Below are 22,524 nucleotides of genomic sequence, written 5' to 3'. Positions count from 1 at the left end.
ACTTGGAATGACCAAATTTATGGTGAAGATCGCCAACTGACCATCATGGGAAACCAAAATCACTACCTAATTGTGATCCTCTGTGGAAGAAGAAATCATTCGAATGCAGAAAAAAAAAAGAAACACAAGGAGTGCGTTAGAATGGAAATGCATTTTATTCATATTAATATTCTATTTAAAAAATAAGAATATTTGATGCTAAATTAATCACAGAAATGATGCAATTTCTTTACTCTGTGATGATGGAAAGGTGATGCATCTGTATAATAAATTCTACAGAACCTCAATTTATCTGGCTGGCTGCTGGCATGGTAGCAGATGACAGAATTATTTGTAGAGGGATGCTCTCAGAGTCTCTTGTGACTAAGACAAAAAAACAAAAACAAAAACAAAAACAAAAATAAAAGAATGCCTTCTTTGCGCTCAACGATATAAATCCAACTGTTTCTGCAATCCTAGCGAAGGTTGTATCTTAATCACAATGTATCAATATCACTTTAAATTTGTTTTTAAGGATGAGTTAGATTTCTTCTCTGTTTTGACAGAGTCTGAAGAGCCCGTAAGATTTAATAACACCTGCAACTCAAGAAATTAAGCAGGAACAAGTTAAAATTCTGTTCTTTTTTACTTCTCCAGCACATTTAAGATTCAGGTGCTCCAAGTAAGAAAAACTGCATGCACCTTGACTCATGCTGCTGGGCGTGGGATTGCAGCTTTAGCTGTAGTTGGACTGCCGAAGCCAAACTTTGTAGTCGTACTTCCAAAGCCAAACTTTCCTTATCTGCAGGCTCTAATATTTGGAATGAAGACCTCGAGTTTTCATCTACACTCATCATGGCACCTGAATTGCCAAAATAACCGGGGTAGTTTGGGGCAGAGAAGATTGTTACAAGTTGTCCGTCAGCAAAGAATTCACACCCATCCTTTACCACTTGACAAGTACAAAAAGAAAAACTTGAATGAAATAGTGGCTTAACTTATACATCAAGAATCAAAAATAAATGAAGACAGTCATCTATAACCTGGTGAGCACGGCATATAAGGACTAAATCATGTTTCTGAAGGAATGAAGATACCCTACCAGGCCCAAAATTATATGATGTTCGCCTGTCATTAAATCCCCATCCTTGAATATCATTGCTAGGATCGGACCAGAGAAGATCATGAAGAAGTCCAGTGTCTGGTACATCGGCAGGGTGCTATAGATTTCGCATTTGGTCCAAATTTCGCAAGTCCGGAGAAAGACCTCCATGCATGCAAAGAATCTTCTCATCAATAAGAGCTGCCACAGGAAGGCAGTTCAAGCAATTTGTGAAGACCTTCAAGTGTCATGGTAGATCTGCGCTTAATTCATCGTTAAACCCATAGATACGGTTTACAGAGGCATATTAAGAGAAAGATACGTGATCTTGTATGCCGAAAGAAGACATTGTTTCTAGGCTTTGTTCCCCTCGATCTACATAATCCCCTATAAACAAGTAATTAGCAGCTTGAGGTGGAAATCCACCATACTCAAAGAGACTTGAGAGGTCGGAATACCGGTCATGAATATCACCAGCATTCCAAAGCAAGCCACAATTATATTATAGGCTCTAACTTGCTTCACGTATGCAACAAGTTGATCAATGAAACAGATATTTTCAATATTACTTATTTAAACCTGAAAATGGAGTAAAAATTGTTGAGTATCTCCATGGTATAACACGTGAAAGATGTTTTGTTACAAAATGATTAAAAACTGAAGCAGTTCCAAATTTTAAATTGCTTATATAATTTATGGCGTATAAGGGTAAAAGGACACAAATGGATGATGCAGAACATGCGAGAAACCATGAGTTGGGAACATACAAACAAAGAAGCAAAGCATATACAATATTATTGCAGGTTAACTAGAATTTATAACTCATTCTACTATTAATAAATCAGGACATTTTTTCTTGTGAAAAAAAATTGAGAGGAAAAAACCGGGAACACAATAGCTTTGATGGGCATATCATTAGTAAGGCATGTCTTAAATACATGAGATGACTTAATTATATTGTTGAAATAAGATTGTGCCATTGCCTTCAAGAATCAATAGCTTTGATACCAATTGACTCCAGGATGGAACAATTTTTTTTAAAAAAAAGGGAAAAAAAAAATACACACATGGAGGGAACACAAGCACAACTAGGTTTAAAAACTCTCATCTCTTACGTTATGAAAGTAAGAGCAGAAAACAAGAACTCAAGATAAATTTAGATAAAGAGGTTACTTTTCATTGCATAGACGTTATATGCATACATACGCACACAAAAAACACGGGGGGGAGAGAGAGAGAACGACTTTCTTTCAAAATATTAATATGATGTAATTACCAAGGAGTCATCCCAAATTTCCAAGGGATCCACAAACACGCAAAAGTCCTACTGTAGTTGAATTTCCAACGTTCTCAATGGATACTTCGCAAATACCCATGACCTAACTCCTTATTAAAATATACTTATGACAGGTCAAATGATAATGGCCTTCTCTCGTGGGCTTCTTCTTGGGCTTACTCGGCAGTCACTCTTGCATCAGTATCTACATCCACTTGTAATATCTGCTCAACAAAAGCAAATACAACGTAGATGCAGAAAAGTCAACACATGCAATCCATTTTTGGGTTTGGGTTGCACCTTTGACACAAAAGAATGGTTGATCTTCTTTCGCCACCTCAACCATGGGATCATGTCTTGCATATATTTCAAAGCACTTTAATCTCTTCCTTCCATCCATCTGCATAGATCTCATAGCGGCCATTGTGCAATCCAATGGTTGGCATCGCAAAAGATGTTGAATCATCCTTCCATGTAAAAGGCATAATCCAAACCCTTCATTTTCAGCCCTATTGAGTGCATATTTTACGATATGCGCTGCAAGTTGGAAATGTATTGCTGTTTAAGATGTTCTCTATGACAATCTTGTGGAAATAATTGATGTGTGTTTCTCATTACAGGTTGTGTCAAAGTGGTAAGCTGTCTTAAAGGTTAACTGTTGGTCGCATGTAAGGCTTGAAAGTCCTGGCAAACTTCTGCTGGCTCTTTTAGAAGATGTTTGCATTCATTAATCCTGTCTTCTAAAGAACAGAGAACATCGGCACCTAGAAGTCTTTTCTTTTTCCTTAATTAACTTCAAATTTTAATAATCACCAATTGTTTTCATTTTGAAATGATGAATATTACTTTCACATTACACAACCTTCACATTTTCAAAGTTTGATGCATTTTTTTTTTCTCAGTTTCTGTTACCCAAATGCAAAAATTATTAGTCCCATTTGAAATACGAGGTTATCAGCATCTTTATAACCTGGAAAAAAAAAGTGCCCCCACTAAGTTTGCTGTTTATTTGAAGGAACTTTTTCCTTGTGTAGTTTCCTACCAGTTACATTTGGAATTGATCTATGAAGCGGCGGTAAGAGGTCTTTGCTCTGTTCAAGGCCCTCTACCAATAAAGTTTCCACTTCCAGATCCCCAAGATCCCTTGCCATTGAGGCAGGATCTCTTGTCTCATACTCAGCAGCTCTAAAACATCAACTGTGTTGACACCACCTAGTGTTTGTGGAGCTACAGCTGGTCCACAAGCTGCAGCTGGTACTCAGCCCATAACCATATGGAACAGAGGATTACTGCAGAAAGTAGAGAATGTACCTGAGACAACACTATGCAAGTTAGCAGAGACCTTCTGGAGCTTCTAGTAAGGTCAGTACTATATCTTAAACTGTTGTTATTATTCCACTAAATCAGTGGTGCATGGACTTTTTGTGCATCATGAATATATTAACTAGAATGCAAGTTTGACATGCGTGCACGTATACATATTTTCATGTGCATCTTACCCACGTATACATATATGTATTTTGGTATAATGGTTGTGTACACACAGACATATATTTTATGTATGGTTATCCCAAATAGAACACAAGTTTGAGACAATATAAAATTCAAATATTTTAGAATTATAAGTGTTGTGGGGTGTTTAGTCCCATAGCGATTGTGAGTCAAGGTATTCTTCCTTATATGAGATAGGAGACATTTTCTCCTTAAAGAGGTACCTTTTGGGTTAAAATCCAGAGGACAAAGCCGTGAAGTCCGATAGCGGCAAACGTATTAGTTACGGTCCAAGATCGTAAGCCTAAAAGCTACGACTACTGCAAATGTACCGGTTACCTCTCAAGGGTCATAAGCCTATAAACTACGGTATGTATATTATCAAAAAAAAATAATATCTCTTACTGAGATGTATGTATTATATATATATATATATATATATATATTTGGTAGAACATATATTCTATGTATTTCAGCATACCTTGAGCCCTCTGTTGTGCGGAGGCAGATCACCGTATGTCCTCTATGACATGCTCCACATATACCCCTATTTAATAAAAGTACATCCTTATTAACCCAGCTCTTTTTTGAGACACTGCTGTAAGTTTGATAATATAAAAATATGCATATTTGAATATTTATGGCCATTGCTGTTGATATATATATCGAATGTAAACATAATGTAATTGCTCCAGCGAAAAACCTTATGAGTATAAATAAGTAGGTTTTAATGTGAAACTTCCTTGCATACCAAAAAAAATATATGAAAGAGCAGAGGACGAACTTTATGCTATCCTTTGGGAGATATGGAAAGAAAGAAATATAATAATTTTTATCAAAAAAATTTTTTCAACTACACAATTCTTTAAAGAGCTTTGCATATATTTCATTTTGGGAGCCACTTTATAGTAAGAGGTTAATTGAAAGACATAATAAGTTATGAAATAGCCTAATCTTCTTGATGCATCACCTTTCTTATTGACATCTCTTCATATCATGTGCTTCACTTTTTTGTGTATATATATATTTTCTACTTAATCAATAAATAAAGGAAGCTACATATTTTCTATTTTTTTCATTTAAAAAAAAAAAAAGAAGCTTCCTTTCATTATTTATCCATTTTGAGCTTATACGGCCATCACTCATTTAATCGAGGGAATCAAAGGGGTAAAAAAGATTGGGAGGGTTCTCACCAAAAAAAAAATTGGGAGGGTGATACAGCGCCCCACAAGCTGACAAAGCACCCGACGGCTGAAAACAAACAAAAACAGAGAGAGAATAGAATAGGTTAAAAAGAAAATCCATGGGGCAACTACCCCACCTGTTACAAAACAATCCCCTCTCTAGTCTCTACGGTCCCATCTCCCAAAAAACTTTCAAATACCGCTCAAAAGATAGCCATAATTAAATGGCCAATTACGCAGAAATCTCCACAGGCCCATCCACCAAGACCAAGAGAACCCTGGAAAAATGCTTTAACATCCAAGATGGCCCCGCCACCCATGATCGGTACCCTGATTTTTCTTTTTTCTTTTTTTTTTTGCTTGGTAAAAATGATTGGTACCCTGTCTTTTTTTTTTTTTTTTTTTTTTGGTGAAGATTGGTACCCTGTTTGATGTCCGACCTTCCTCTCTCTGGAGAGGCGACGGTTTTGTAACTGATAGGGTAGTTGCCCTATGGATTTTCCTTTTATCCTCTCTGTTCTCTCTCTATATTTTTTCAGCCGTCGGGCTCTGTCACCTTGTGGGATGCTTTATCCCCCTCCCACTACCCCTTTGCTTCCCTCAATTAAATGAGTGATAGCCATGCCACTGAGCACAAAATAAATAAATAGTACAAGGAAGTTTCCTAAATTTGTTTTGATCTGCAAGGAAGTTTCATTTTCAAATCTACTTATTTGTGCTGTAAGTTTTTTCCTGGGGCAATTACATGCCGTTACATTTGATATACCAACGGTACTGCTCATAAATATTTAAATATACATATTATTGATTATTTTTTTATTTAAATTAAATATTTTTAGATATTTCAAACTTCTTATCCTTATCCATATAATAATCCTGCCCATTTTGATCCTGGACTAAGCCCAAACTTTAAAAGCCCAAAAACTCCTGTGTGCAGTGTGTGGCAGAAAGAAGAAAGAAGACTCCTAACTGAAATTTTCTTCGCTTCCGATTTTATCGAGATTAGACGGAGGAGAGTCCAATTAGATCTAAAAAATCCTTCTGTAAATAGACCCCTTCCCCTCCCCTAGATTTTCACCATAGATTGTTGAAAGATTATCAGGATTTCTTGAGGTGATCTTTATGGGTTGCTAGACGGGAAGAAGAGTCGTCAGAGCTTTTCTCGACCATCGGAGTCAAGATAAGGGTTTGATCCTTTCTTCTTTCTCTCTTTCCTATCTTTTCTTGGCCCCAGGCCTTGCCGCCAACCACCTGCTTTGCTGAAAAAATCAAAAAAATAGAGCCCCTACTTTTTCCTATTTTAGACGAGCCTACCTCCTCCTTTTTTCGACCATCGGTATCGCCATCTATGGTGCCACACCCCTGGATCCTAAACCCTCCACCTACCTACTATCTTTTCCGAAGGTCATAGCCGCCAGTGATTGCCGATGACCGAAGAAACGAAAGAAAAAATGGAGGTCCCCTATTTTTTCGAAAATTTTATTTTCTTTTGTTGGCCGACCATTGGCCGCCAGCCATCCCTTATGTCCGTCACCATCGACAATCTATTACCGCCACCTATCGTCGGTCTTCCAGCCACCAGCCACCAGCCACCAAGAACCACCACCCTTCCTCCCCTGTTCGGCTAAGCAAAGAAGAAAATAAGAAGGAGAAAAAAAAAATAATAAATAGATGATTTTCTCTCTCCTATCTCTCTCTCTCAATCTGATATGAACTTTTCAAAGAGATCCGAACTCGTTTTGATAACTGTGCAATTTGTCGATCCTATTTCGATCTTTGCTAGATATTTATAAATATAATCATCGTTAATCTCCTATTGAGTCACCATGACATGACCCCTAACGATCTTGATCATAGATTTCTCTTTTGAGAAATGCGAAGAGTTTCTCTCTCTATTTTCTTTTTCTAAAATTTTTTTTCTCTTCATAATTTTCTCTCTCTAAAAATCTTATAGATCAGTAAAGGGTCCAGATACTTACGTAACCCAGATCATTGGTTGACCCTAGGAGAGTCCTGGATTTATAATGTTTAGAAATTTTTTTTTCATAATTTTTTTGTCTTTAATCGGACATGATTTTTATGTTTAATCCTGATCACGTAGATATGCAATTATTGTATAAGAAGATATCGAGCAAAATATCTTGATTTTGGATTCATAAATTGAGGAGCTCATCGATTTCTGTATTTGGATCGATCATCGGTAGAGATAAGAATCCCTATATATGATCACCATTATATATATTATTTTGATCATTGGATTTGTATTGTTGAATTTATATCGTTGGATTTGGATGGATGGATTTGTCATGTTTGAAATATAACTGTTTCATATATAATTTTTAGCATGAGTATATTATGTGTTGATTAGATATATGCACACTAGTAATTGACATTATGACTATATGGATCCGATATACTTGTTTTAATCACATCTCAAACTGAAATTGATATGACAAATTTAATATAAAATAAAAAGATATAATTTGAACTAGCCTCGTCATGTGGATAGTCTACCAAGAGTTTATACCTGGGATAGCCTCTAGGAGCTTATATCTAGGATAGTCTCTAGGAGCTTATGCCTAGAATAGCCTGTCAGGAGCTCATGCCTGGGACAGCTCGTCAGGAGCTCATGCCTGGGACAACCCCCACGGACTTACATATGAGATTTTGGGTCAGATCAAGAATTGAGATATGATCTTGATTAGTTCAAAGTCGAAAAAAAAAGATTAAGAAAACTAGATATGTGATAAGAGAAATAGATGATAAGATATGAAATTCATGCTAAATAAAAGACTTTTACTGGTGATATATGATAATACTTCTCCTTTGACAAGATAGATAATTGACATATATTTATATGAATATTTGCATTATTCTGGATATTTGATATGAGATTTTATGTTTATTACTATTTTTAGATTATATTATTGGTGTGATATATGGGATTCTTATTGGACTGTGAAGCTCACACTTTTTCATTTTTCTTTTTCTTTTCAGAGTTACAGGATGCTCATGATTGGCTATGGTTTGGATTTGCAAGTGAGCGAAATAGATAGAGCATTATTGATATCCAGTCAGATGATACAAAGAATTGAATTTGTAATTGCATAAATTTTGCTCATTATTATGAAAATATATTATTATTATTTATAGATATTGAGATATTGTAATTAATTATTTTAGATCTTACATATTCTTTAGGGTCTTTGTCCTAAGGAGTATGCAGTCATTACGTATCCGATCCGATGTTAGGTTCGGAGTGTGACAGAATGGTATCAGAATTGAAGTTTAAGATCACTAAGGATTGTGATATAAGCATTATCAAACTTTGGGATCATAATCAATAGAGTATAATAGATAATATCAGAGCTTAAGATTATGATCATTAAGAATATGATAGAATGATATTAGAGTTTAGGTTATGATCACTAAAGAATATAACTTAAGTGGTATTTGAGCTTAAGGTTATAATTATTCGGGGTGATATTTGAACTTAGGTTATGATCACTATGATAGACATAAAAGAAAGAATTTAATATTTAAATTTTGAATCAGTAAATACTATGATGAAATTTATGTATAAGTGGCATATGATATTTATAATAGAATTGATGAGTTATATCTTAGATTCTAATTAGTAGGATTGACCTAAGTATGAGAAGTGTTGACCCTGAAATAAAGTGAGAGGTATTGATATGTTATGTTGGATAACTTAATGATTTTGAAATGCTAAACTTATATGGGTGGAGATCATAATAACTTTTTGATTTTGATATTATTATCTAATCATTATAAATTTTGAATTTATCAGAAGGCAGTTAGTTAGAATGTAGTCTAAGAAGAAATTATATTATATGAAAGAGAAATATTTTCGAGCATTGAACCTATAAGAGGATTATATATGAAACTCGAATTTAGATAAAAAATATACTTGAATTTAATTATGAGAATATGAGATATACATCTTGATAAAATTTTTGGTTATTCAAAATATCATATTTGGATATGATATTTTTTTATCTTTCAAGTTGCATTGAATTTCAAGTCAAAAATTTACTTTCCTAAGTAAATCTAGGGTATTTTGATATTGTTGTTCAATCGAATAAGAAATTTTATTTTGTTAGAGTATGATATACATGTTATGATAAAATTTTTAATAATTCGTATTACTATCTTTGGATTAGATTCCTTAATATTCTAATGATTGTTGAAGATAGTGGAGTGTATTAACTATTCAAGTCAAAGTTTAGATTTTTAAGCTTATCTAAGATATCTTGCTATTGTTAAATTTTGAATGACTTATGTAAGTCTTAATATATAAGGGATAAGATTTTGTCTGAATTTATTGATTGATGTTGAGGGTTGTGATGAGGAGATCTCTACAAGAAAAAAAAAATTAAGTTGATTCTACTAACAAAGATGTTGACTTGAGTTCTTCTAATTTATTCGAGTTAAAGTTAATTCTTTTAAAAAAAATATTGGTTTGAAAATTATTTAAATAATTATAAGATAAATCCAAGGTTAACTCCAATTAATTCTAGATATATTGGATTCTTGAGAAGTGATAAAGCTTATGCAATGATTTCAAACATAGAAAGTAGATCAAGATTTAATTTTGATGTGCTATGCCCAAGGGATAGTAAAGACAAAAAGACTTAAAGTTTTATTCTGAATTTTATAAGAAGTTTGAAGGTTGGATCTATCTTTGATTGATCTAACATACAAAGATATTTTTATCTTTCAATAAACCTATATAATTTGATAAATTAAGATCAGAGTGCACAACAAAAATATGATGATTTAAATTGATTAGAAATATTAATTCTTTGATTCAAAAGATATTATGATGGAATACATTAGTTGCAAATAAAGAAAGATTTTATTGATAATGAAAGATTGCTACTAATATTTTTGACCAAATCTAATCATAGACGTGCAATTTTTGTTAGTAGGTTATTTCATTACAGATAATGCTAAAAAATCCTAGATATTTCAAGTTTATTGTTAATAGCTTGATAGTTCTTTTGTTAGTTCAAACCTAGAATGTCTTGACAGAGATCTCATTTTTTAAAATTTAATATTATTACTCGAGCTGACATATAAGGTTGAGATTTTCTTAAGATGAAAGTCCATCTATTAAATTTGTTAGAAGATCAAAAGAAGAAAGAAATTGATGTTTGTGAAGAGTGCTCGATATTTGATCTTTTTTTATTTTCTATCATAGGTAGTCTGAAATAATTATGAATTTTAAGTGGAATGTATTGGATAAATAACTATGATATTTTAATACAAGGTCAAAATATTACTATTCTTCAAAAAAATTGAGAAATAATATAAAAGGAATGAATTTAAAATTTCAAATATTTTTGTTATATCAAGATCATAAAAATTAAATAATATGTAAGACATTATTGGAAGCTTGAGAATGATATGAAGAATATATACTTTTGAAGTATGTACCTCAAACAACATAACTTATTTTCAAGGACAAAATTATTTTAAAGGAGGAGAATGTAATAACCCTGTCCATTTGAGCCCTGGACTAAGCCCAAATTTTAGAAGCCCAAAATCTCCTAAGTGCAGTGCATGGTAGAGAGGAGGAAGAAGACTCCTAACCGGAGTCTTCTTCGCTTCCAATTTCATCAAGATCGGGCGGAGGGGAGTCCGATTAGGTCTAAAAATCTTTCTATAAATAGACCTCTTTTCCTCCCTTAGATTTTCACCATGGATTGTTGAGAGATTATCAAGATTTCTCGAGGTGATCTCTATGGGTTGCTGGACAGAAAGAAGAGTCATCGGAGCTTTTCTTGACCGTCGGAGCCAAGGTAATAGCTCGATCCTTTCTTCTCTCTCTTCTCTATCTTCTCTTGGCCCCAGGCCTTGCCACCGACCACCTACTTTGTCTAAAAAATCAAGAAAAGAGAACTCCTATTTTTTCTTATTTTGAACGAGCCTTCCTCTTCCTTTTTTCGACCACCGATGCCGCCATCTATGGTGCCACACCCCTGGATCGTGAATCCTCAATTTTTCGAAGATCATGGCCGCCAGTGATCATCAATGATGAAATAAATAAAGAAAAAATTGGAGATCCCTAGTTTTTTCAATAAGTTTATTTTCTTTTGTTGGCTGGCCACTGGCCGCCGGCCATCCCTTGTTTCCATCGCCATTGGCCATTTGTTACTGCTACCTATCGTTGGTCTTCTGGCCACCAGCCACCAAGAACCACTGCCCTTCCTCCCCTACTCGGCTAAGCAAAGAAGAAAATAAGAAGGAGAAAAAAAAGAAAGAAAAAATAAACAAAAGATTTTCTCTTTCCTATCTCTCTCTCTCTCACTATCTGACCCATGGACCCTACTATGAACTTGATATGAACTTTTCAAAGAGATCCAAACTCGCTTTGATAACTATGCAATTTGTCGATCCTAGTTCGATCCTTACTAGATATTTATAAATATAATCATTGTTAATCTCCTATTGAGTCACCATGACATGACCTCTAATGATCTTGATCATAGACTTTTTTTTTGAGGAATGCGAAGAGTTTCTCTCTATTTTTTTTTAAATTTTCTCTCTCTTCATAATTTTCTCTCTCTAAAAATTTTATGGATCAGTGGAGGATCCAGATACCTATATAACCCAGATCATTGGTTGACCCTAGGAGAGTTCTGGACTTATAATGTTTAGGGATATTTTTTCATAATTTTTCTATCCTTAATCACACATAATTTTTATGTTTAATCCTGATTATGTAGATATATAATTATTGTACAAGAAGATATCGAGCAAAATATCTTAAGTTCAGGTTCATAGATTGAGGAGCTCATCGATTTCTATGTTTAGATCGATCACCGATAGAGATAAGAATCTCTATACATAATCACCATTATATATGTTATTTTTACCGTTGGATTTGTATCGTTGAATTTATGTCATTAGATTTGGATGGATGGATTTATCATGTTTGAAATATAACTGTTTCATATATAATTTTTAGCATAAGTATATTATGTATTGATTAGATATATGTGCATTCGTAATTGACATTATGACTATATGGATCTGATATATTTATTTTAATCACATCTCAAACTAAAATTGATATGACAAATTCAATATGAAATAAAAAGATATGGTTTCGACTAGCCTCGTCATGTGAATAGCCTGCTAGGAGCTTATGTCTGGGATAGTCTCTAGGAGCTTATGTCTGGGATAGTCTCTAGGAGCTTATGCTTGGGATAGCCAGCCAAGAGCTTATGTCTGGGACAGTCCGTCAGGAGCTTATGCCTGGGACAGCCCACGGACTTATGCATGAGATTTTAAGTCAGATCAAGAATTGAGGCATGATCTTGATTAGTCCAAAGTCGGAAAGAAAAGATTAAGAAAACGGATATGTGATAAGAGAAACAGATGACAAGACATGAAATTCATACTGAATAAAAGGCTTTTACTTTGATATATGATAATACTTCTCTTTTGACGAGATAGATAATTGAGATATATTTATATAGATGTTTGCATTATTCTGTATATTTAATATAAGATTTTATATTTATTGCTATTTTCAGATTATATTATTACAATGGTGTGATATGTGAGATTCTTATTGAGCTGTAAAGCTCACATCCCTCTATTTCTCTTTTTCTTCTCAGAGTTACAAGATGCTCATGATTAGCTATGGTTTGGATTTGCAAGTGAGCGAATGAATAGATAGAGCGTTATTGATATCCAGTCGGATGATAGAAGGAATTGAATTTGTAATTGTATAAATTTTGCTCATTGTTATGAAAATAAATCATTATTAATTATAAATATTATAATATTATAATGAATTATTTTAGGCTTTATATATTCTTTAAGGTCTTTGTCCCAAGGAATGTACGGCCATCATGTATCCGATCCGATATTGAATTCGGAGCATGACAATCCATATAAAAAATAAATATCATTTCATATTTTTATCCATCGGAGTCTTTTACTATTAGATATTGAATGATTGTTGCCATTGGATTGGATGATCGCTTCCATTGACCAGATTACCGTAAAAGCTCTTCCATAGATATTATTCTTTTTTTCTCATGCAGATACAAATTTCTCTTTGTTTCTTTTCTGAAGAAACCTTTTATATTTTTCTCTTCTCTTTTTGCAACAAAGCCCTCCATCATTTTTTCTTTTTCTTGATGCAAAAAACAACCAAAAACAGTTCGATTAATCTTTATATTTGGAGCTCCCCCTTACAAAGGTATTGCTATAGTTGAATGCTCGAGGATAGACATATTGGGACCTTTCATGCCGAATCATTGATTTCAAAGATCATAAAATCTACCTTCAAGAACAATGCGATCCGCGTGTCTCTGTATCTAAGTTTCTCTTCCTTAATTTATTCTTATTTATTTATTTATCATGATTATTTTTATTTGGTCAAAAATTTGCATCCACTGTTTAAATTTCCAGCAGATATTTTCGTATTGTGAAACGTACAGCGGTGTCTTAAACATTTCTTGGCTTTCATTTCATTTATTTATCCCTTTTGAGGTAATCTTTCATCATTTCATCTAGTAAGTATCCAAGTTCTTAGCTCTTTGCAGCAGCATTGAAAGGACTATAGTTTATTGACCATCTGGCTTGCTGTTAGGAGCTACTGGAATTGACAGAGTGGTACAACGTCAAAAGCAATGGATCATGTTAAGTTGCTTGCACAAGTGTTGCTGCTCTTAAAAGGATTTGCAAAAGGCTTTTGAATTGTTTCAATAGAGTTTCTTGTCTGCACTATTTATCTGTATCTAGTAAGTTTAGGTCCCTGTATGTTTTTAAGTTATAGAGCATTTGATTATCTTCATCATTTAAATTCCCTGGCATAATTGGGATAAAAAGGTGGGAGGAAGCAGCAAACCACTAAATTATGATGTAGTTTGATCTACAAGTCTGAATATTAGTACCTTAAAAGAAAAAAGGGGTCTGTGAATTAGTAGGAATCGAAAATTTTTTATGATCCAGGTTTACTGATGTAGAGACTTTCCTTCTCTTATGGATTATTGTTCAAAATTTGGCATAGCAGAGTTTAATGCAAACATTTCGGGGGAAAAAAAAATACTAAGAAAAGCTCCGTCAGCATGCAGAGCTATCTTTATTGATTGTTGCATGGGAGTAGTTATCCAATTTGAGCCGTGGTGCAACGTGGATTTCAAATTTGTCAAATCCATGGGTGGATCAAACCACAATTTTCCTTGTTTAATATTATCTAATTTGAAGTTGGATTCCTTTATGACTTTGAATCAATTATTTTTTGGGATCATGCGGAAGCTTGCCGCGGATTATGGGTGTCCTTAGTTGTTTCTTCGTGAAAAAGTTGGCCATGGTTTTGAATTTTAATATTAATATTTACTTGGCTCATATTGACCATGCCAAATTAAGGGTATTATAGATCGATATCAGTTGAAGAGAGTTAAGAAGAGAGCTATAGGAAAATAGGATTGTTGCACAAGTATTTTAAGATAACACCCTTGTGAAGATGTCAAGTTCATGACAACTTTGGCGCAGATAAAAAATATTTTAGGATCCAAACGTCAGATTGCTGGTGGTAGAGGATCATATTTTTTGAGCTTTCCATTTTGAGATCCAACTTCAAATCATCTAAATAGGTATTATCTGTACAGACATGAGTTGCGGATGAAAAAATTTGTATAGAGGATGGTTCAGCGATCGTTATCAACTGGATCCGAAACAACATGAAACAGGTAAAGGTCTATCTATTTTTTTGTAATATCTAGATATTTCTTCGATAATCTGCATAGTGTCTATTCAGCATGTTTTTAGAAGACAACAGAATGACAGATCATATTATTTCTTATGTCGTAGGTATATGAAGATTAGATCTGATAATAAAAAAAAGATATATTCACGAATCTTATCGGAATTTTTTACTTTTTTGGTTTAATGGGTTGCATTCATATTGAAATTATTTGATTATCTGTCCGTATTTAAAAGAAAAAAAAATAGAGCAGATATGTATAAAGTTTCTTGTGGACAAATAAAAGATCAGCACTAACTCATGGAAGAAAATAACAAACTAGAAACCTCAGCAAAACTTTTAGCCTTTAGGTATGATGGGACCCCCAAATCCTATTTATTAGATTGGACAGGGGCACCTTTGTTGCTTTCCAGCCACCCATCGAAAAGAATTAGAAAAAGGGAGAAGAAAAGTCCCAAGAAATTCTTGACTTGGACCTAGTCTTCCGGAGACAATGCCCTCTTCTTTAAATAGGTGTCACCACCACAAATCATATTCAAATCTAAATGGTCCTGTCGCTGAGCCAACCTTACGTATGGTAGACAGCCCTACAACAGTAAAGGCAATGGGGACCATAGCTCCCACACCCCGGGCAAGTTCATCCCACCCAAGAATACTAACCCAAGTACAAATTGTCACAACTGGGATAAATGAGGTGGTATCTAGATGAGTTCAAACTATAGGACTTATTTCGAGGTCTAGGAGGAATAATAAAGTTTTGGGCGATATTTGAACCATTTAGCATTTGATTTAACGGCTAAGGATGAGGATCCACTATTGATTTTGAGATAGGCCCGCAAGTGATCTCATTCAATGTTTGTATGCTTGTAAGCACATTCTGAGGAGATTAATAGACGGGGGGAACCAAGCTAATGGATGCAAACCACGCCCGCAGTTGTAGACCGAGCAATTGATACGGTGTGCCGTGAGAAGCTCCAAACGTAGCCCCACGTGAAGGATTTGACGATTATCGAAATGACAAGGATAAGATTAAGACATTGGTGACATAGGCTTTGAATAGGATTTTCTAAACTTTTATGGTCTTTCTAGGGAAAATGTTAAATTATTTTTAAATTGATGCTGGCTAACACTGATTTGATAAAGGGAGGAAGACCCACCTCGTTTTTTTTTTTTTTTTTTGATGAAAAGGAGACTAGTGGATTATCCCTTAGTCACATGAAAAAAACCACCCTATATTAGCAAAGAAACTGCATTGTAAAATTTATTTTTATATCAAAAAATTATCCTTCGCACTTATTGTAAAAATATAGAATTATTCCTACATCAGGTCTCATAGTCAGCCAGCGAACTAAAAGAACATCATGATTGGTATACCTTTCCTAATGAATTTTGCCAAATAGTTAGCTGGTCAGCTATATCTTAGTGCATATGAGGTGATCAATTTCAGTTGAAAAGCTAAGAAGAAAGGAGCTTCTCGTGAGTTAGATTTTTAGAAAGCTTTTGATACATTGGTTCAGGAGAATCTTCATTAGGGCTTAAACCAAAAAGAATTCTAATCTTTTCTATTGTCATTTCATAAAATTACAATATTATAAAATAATGATGCAATTAGAAGATGGATTACTTGTTAAAAAGTTTGGAGATAGGATGATCCAATATTCCTAATTGTCTCCTTTTAATTAGCTAATTCTAGAGGACCATAACTAGTGTGAGGGCCCATGTGAACATGTAACTAATTCCATACCAGTTATGCATTAGAAAAATCTTGGATGGTTATATAAGGCCAAAGAACTCTAATAACATCTTTTGGCTAGCTTTTTTAGACGAGTTTTAGGTCATTATAATTGGTCTTGGACCTGATCAAAATTTAGGCAAAATTAAAATTCTATAATTTGCTGATGATACCTTAATATTCTACTATCTTTCAATTTAGAAAACCACTACTCTCGAATACATCCTCTTGGATTTCCAACTAGCTTTAGGGTTAATAGTTAATTTCAGCAAAAACTTTATGATTTTGTTGGGACGATAGGATCAACATTCCCACCTCTTACTGACGATTTTGAATTGCCAAATAGCTTCTTTCCTAATCACTTATATGGGCCCTCCCTCTATTCTCATTCCCTCAAAAAGATCCAGCAACCAATCCTCGATCGCTTTGATTCAAAATTGATCGGGTGAACTCTTCAGTCTCTATTATTGAAGGCTATATATTGATAAATCCTATATCAATAAGCCTCCCCCTACACTTTCTTTCTATCTTCTTTTTCACTAAATGCTTAGTTGTGGAGGTTGATAAGATGAGAAGGAAATTCTTGTAAAAAGGACCTTAGCCTTCTTCTACAATGGCTATTGTTGTTAATTAGAATATAGATTGCAAATTGTAAGCACAAGGAGGGCTTGGGGTTGTTAACATCAAAGATTTAATAGGACCTTACTTGCTAAGTGAGGCTAAAGACTACTGATTGATACAAAAACACATCGGGCCTTACAAATTAACATAGTATAATGCTCCAAATCGGTTTCTACCAAAAAAATAAAAAATAAAAAATAGAAGTAAATCATTTTCAATGCTTGACCTATCTAAGAAAGATTGCTAAGCTTTTGGACCTCTTCTGGTTAATTATCTATTTTGGGAAACAAACACTCTATTAAGAGGTTTGGAGCTATATAGTTGAATTAGTTAGGATGCTAAATTAAGGTGCATTGCAACTTAAGTCATAATAGTTTACTTGAAAGGAAGCTCACTTTTGGAGGAGAGTTTAGAGAAAATGGAGACGTCTATGAAAGATAATCCATCAAATATCTTGCAAGTAGATGTCAGGTCGAAGTACTAAATATACACAAAGATAAAGATGTTCTAGACGAGTTCGTTGTCAAAATTCTCGATTGCAAGGGTCAAAGTATAGACTTGAGATCCCATAAGGAAGGAGTGGGTGGCAGTGCAAGCCTTACGAAGGGTAGAGAAGATAAAGGAGAGAGGTGGGGCTTATGGCTAGAGGCAGCCCATGGTGGCGTAGAGGTGGAGGGGGTGTTTGGTGGCAATAGAGGGAGAGGAGTGGAGAAGAGAAGGGAATAGAGAATTTTTTTTTCTTTTTAGTTAAGATATCTACTCAAAAGGGCTTAGAATCTATTATACCTTCATCAAATGATGAAGTGGTAATTGACGATTGTATAAATGAGAAATTGATTTACAGGTATTATTGTGAATTTGGCAATGTCCAATTGGTCATACCCCTTAACATAGAAGATTTAAAGTTCTGAGTTATGGGTGGTACATCACTAAGTAGCTGGATTTGGATAGGTTAGTTAGGTTAGCCTCCTTTCATCCCTCTCAAAAAAAAAAAAAAAATAGAGAATGCATAATTTACTCAAAGTAGGTATATATTTTTTACAGGTCATTAGATGACAATTACTCATCATGATGGAGAAAGCTTGTAGAAAGATTGATGTTCCCATATTTCTTGGAAGCATGGTGGATACAAATGTCAACATCCCTGTGAAGAGCAATATTATTTCTATAGCCTAGAAATATAGTAATTGGTGATTAGTTTAGGATGTGGTCATCAACTTCTACTAAATTTAAGGTACATTGCACCTTAAGTCATAATAGTTTACTTAAAAGGAAGCTCATTTTTGGAGGAGAGTTTAGAGAAAATAGAGATGTCTATGATAGATAATCCATTGAATTTTTGTAAATAGATGTCAGGTCGAAGCACTAAACATACACAGAGATAAGGATGCTCTGGATGAAGAGTTCGTTGCTGAAGTCCTCGATTGCAAAGGTCAAGGCATGGACTTGAGATCCCATAGGAAAGGAGTGGGTGGTAGTGCAAGCCTTACGAAGGATAGAGAAGATAAAGGAGAGGGATGGGGCTTGTGGCTAAAGGTAGCCCATGGTGGCATAAAGGTGGAGGGGGTGTTCGGTGGTAGTGAAGGAGGAGGAGTGGAGGAGAGAAGGGAATAGAGAATTTTTTTTTCTTTTTAGTTAAGATATCTACTCAAAAAGGCTTAGAATTTACTATACCTTCACCAAGTGATGAAGTGATAATTGACAGTTGTATAAATGAGAAATTGATTTACAGGTATTATTGTGAATTTGGCAATGTCCAATTGGTCATACTCCTTAATGTAGAAGATTCAAAGTTCTGAGTTGTGGGTGATTCATCACTAAATAGCTGGATTTGGATAAGTTAGTTGGGTTAGCATCTTTTCATCCTTCTCAAAAAAGAAAAAAAGAGAAGGCACAATTTGCTTAAAGTAGGTTCATGTTTTTGATAGGTCATTAGATGACAATTACTCATCATGATGGAGAAAGCTTGTAGAAAGATTGGTGCTCCCATATTTCTTGGAAACATGGTGGATACAAATGTCAACATCCCTGTGAAGAGTGATATTCTTTCTATAGCCTAGAAATATGATAATTGGTGATTAGTTTAGGATGTAGTCATCAACTTCTAATGAATTTAATAATCCACCTTTGGAGTTCATATGACCATGCATTTCATGAAAGTGGACAATTGATGCTAGGAAATGTTGGATGCAAGAAAGGACTACATGCACCTCCCTGACCCAGCAAAAATGCACCCACTGTTAATGCCATGCATTGATATATCAAATAATTGGCCACTAGATTAAGATAACCAATGCATTTTAGCTATTTTTTTCTAGACTATTTTCTTCTTGAATTTTCATCTTGGGCTCCACCAAACAACTTTGCTGGGTGCATAATTAGCCTATGTGTCTCAAAGTTGACTCAGATTAATTTTATAGGTGGGGATATCTGTAGATAATCTACTTGAATATCTTAATAATAATATCAATTTGGATTATGTTAGTGCTTCATGTAATCTTGTATTATTAGCAAAAAGTAAAGATACACAAAAAGGGCGGGCGGTAGGTGGGGATGTCTCCACCAAATGAAAGAAAGAAATAGTTAGCTTGATTTGATGTTCCGGCTTGAAGCACCATAAAAGATCATGTCCTGGTCGTCCCCTAAACATCCCTCTATAACTAATCAATCTAGGATGATGCAAAAGATTCAAGGACAGGTATAATTAAGATATAGAAGTCTTATCCATCCTAGCACGGATAATGATGAAGCCGGCTGAATCTAACTTAAGCAATTTCCATATATTGTTTGCCAGAAATAATTTTGGTCATTTGGAGTAGATTCTTCGGCTGAACCTACTTTTTATTGACCATTTTTATCACTAATACGCATTAATTCCCCCAAAGAGTTGGGATGCATGCACTTAAGCTCAAATTCTCTTTGTATTGTGATTGAGACCCACAAAGTAATCCAAAATCCATCAGTAGAAAGTCTTTACATTAAGAACAGCTAATTGATTGCATCAGGAAGACGTAAAATCCCAAAACTTCTTACCGTAACATCCTTGCCATCTAGAAAGTCAAAAGAAAAGAAAGTTGTTCCTAGATTAGAAGGAAACAAGCTTGGGAGTTCTCTTCTTCCCTTAAGCATAAAAATTAAAAAAAGAAAAAAGAAAAAAAAAAAAAAAAAGAAGGAAACAAGGAAGGATTTGGAAACTAAGAGAAAATTCAGAGAAAGAACAAAGTCATGAGAATTGAAGTAGTTCAACTTCACCAAGGGCCAGCAACCTCTGATTGCCTTAAAAGCTCATCGAGGTACTCTGCCCCCAGGTCCTCCAACTCCACCACACTCTCTATCCTCACCTCCCTCCCCGTCGACTTCTTCCCCCTTGATTTCCTCCTCATGGAGTGCTTCCTCTTCAGCGCCAACACCGGCGACACTCCCTCCTCCTCCCCATACTTCATCCCCCTCAGCGACTCCCGAACTCGCTCCACCGGAAAATTCAGCACCGCCATCGGCCCCCGCATCGAGAACGCCGCCTGGTCATAGGCCAGCGCTGCAGCTTCTGCGCTATCGAAGGTTCCAAGCCACACCCTTACGCCGTGCCGGGTCGAGTCTCGAATCTCCGCAGCAAATTTCCCCCATGGCCTCCTCCTCACCCCTCGGTAGCTTCGCTCTTTGGCGCCATGTCCTGCCTCCTGGCTCTTGGAGTCCACCTCCTCTTCTTTGGGCTGGCTGGAATTGGAATCGCTGGCATCGGATGACAATGAAGCCTTGGCAGAGGCCTCTGCGAGCATGTCGAGCAGGAGCATCTCTTCCGAGTCATTCACATCGAAAGGGAGGGGCTCTTGCTCGGAGTAGAAGAGCCCCAAGTCCCACGGGGAGGGCTCGGGCGAGCCGGTGGAGGATTCTGGTGAGTGCTGGTAGCTTTGGGAGTAAAAGGAGGGGGGATCCATTGGGACTTGGGAGGAAAGGAGAAGCTGGGTGTCTTTTCTAGTTTGAAGCTACTCTGGAACTCTCTGTTCGCTGGTGGAAATGTTGGAAGCCCGCCCCATGTTATACTTGAATCAGGGGAGGGATTTGGAGGAGGATAAAGACAAATTAAGGGGGTGCATGGATTGTGGGTGCGTGAAGGCGTCCGCATGGGGCCCACGTGGGCGGGGTGGGGCCCGCATGGTGGCCGAAAGAGCACGTGGGTCAATCAAGCACGGCGGCCAGGTCAGACTGGCATCCGGGGAGTGGTCGTTAGTGCATTGTGACATTTAATGGTAGCAAAAGCTCCTACGGCTACCAGCTGCACTGGTGTAGCCAAGCATTTGGCTGGCTGGGAGCTTCTGGAGCCAAACACACACACCCACACACACACACACACACACACTCTCTCTCTCTCTCTCTCTCTCTCTCTCTCTCTATATATATATATATATATATATGTTAAGAAGATATGGCTTCATGGCTTAAAACATGTGGGGCACTGAGTGGTTGGATAAGACCTTTGCTCAAGTCCACAGTGGATTTACATTAAAAAAAGAAAAGTCTACAGTGAATGCAATGGCACAACGAGGAGCAAGAAGGGGATTCCCACTCTGTGGTGCTCTAGAAAGCAGGTGCAGAGATTAATGAACGTGCAAATTAAGAGCAATAACTTTTTATAGATGGGGATGTTTAGTTGCTGATGTTAAGCTTAATATATATTGTTGTTGTTTAAATTTTCAAAAAATGGAGCTAGCTTACACTGCTAGAAAATGAGTCGACATTGTATGTTATATAGAACTCGAAGTTGGTTGTTCTCACTGGATAAGCTTACGTCAGAAATGCAGATTTCTAGTTGTTTATTTCGCTGGGAAAGAATCGATGTGTTGTGAGGGAAGGAAAAATATTCCCATATATGGTACTATAACCTGTATTTAGTACCTGGAACCTTCCCAAGTATCAAACCCAGAAACTCTCCTCCATCCTTCATTATAAGCCTGGCTAGTTCACCAGACATGCACATCATATGAAAAAATTGTTTGCATACAATGATTTTGTTTTTGGACCATTTCTCGATTTGCACGTGTCATTCTTGCATGTGCAAAGGCCATGCTAATCTTCTCTATATCGTTCCAATTTATCAGAAATCTTTGAAGAGACATACTATGATTTTGTTTTAGAGAACTTTTCCATACTTCAATGAAAACCCTACCATTGATGATGTGAAACCAAGCAATCCGATAACGTGTCCTGCGTCAAAAGTAGAGACGCTACATTCGGTTCATCTAAATGCGTAGCTTCTTGGATTGCCTGAAAATGCTCTTGATGCCAATTGGCTGGTAGTGCTTTGGACCTAGCTAATTGAAGGTGACAACTCCAGTGTCCAAATTAATAGGAGATGTTTCCACAGGAAAATTGACAGGATTCCAGCAATCCTGC

The 22,524-nt window shown here is 35.6% G+C and overlaps 1 protein-coding gene, 1 non-coding gene and 1 pseudogene across 2 annotated transcripts; all 3 read right to left on the bottom strand.

The window, feature by feature from the left end:
• Positions 1 to 347: 347 nt before the first annotated feature.
• Positions 348 to 8,011, bottom strand: LOC105043111 (serine/threonine-protein phosphatase PP1 isozyme 4-like; annotated as a pseudogene).
• A 12,067-nt stretch (positions 8,012 to 20,078) lies between these two features.
• On the bottom strand, positions 20,079 to 21,170 carry LOC105043078 (ethylene-response factor C3-like). The gene has a single exon (XM_010920502.4). It carries the CDS (start codon positions 21,066 to 21,068, stop codon positions 20,382 to 20,384), a length of 687 nt encoding a protein of 228 aa, XP_010918804.1. The 5' UTR covers positions 21,069 to 21,170; the 3' UTR covers positions 20,079 to 20,381.
• A 969-nt stretch (positions 21,171 to 22,139) lies between these two features.
• Positions 22,140 to 22,245, bottom strand: LOC114914150 (U6 spliceosomal RNA). The gene has a single exon (XR_003800769.1). It is a non-coding gene; the product is annotated as a U6 spliceosomal RNA (small nuclear RNA).
• Between the last annotated feature and the right edge of the window lie 279 nt (positions 22,246 to 22,524).

The sequence above is a fragment of the Elaeis guineensis genome, chromosome 4 (assembly GCF_000442705.2).
Source record: "Elaeis guineensis isolate ETL-2024a chromosome 4, EG11, whole genome shotgun sequence".
Classification (NCBI taxonomy): Eukaryota; Viridiplantae; Streptophyta; class Magnoliopsida; order Arecales; family Arecaceae; genus Elaeis; species Elaeis guineensis.
The sequence above is the reverse complement of the archived record's forward strand: the minus strand, read 5'-3'. Positions and strand labels throughout refer to the sequence as shown.

What these genes read in the sequence shown, in the direction of transcription:
- LOC105043078 (XM_010920502.4), bottom strand. Translation starts at nt 21,068, where the DNA reads ATGGATCCCCCCTCCTTTTACTCCCAAAGCTACCAGCACTCACCAGAA.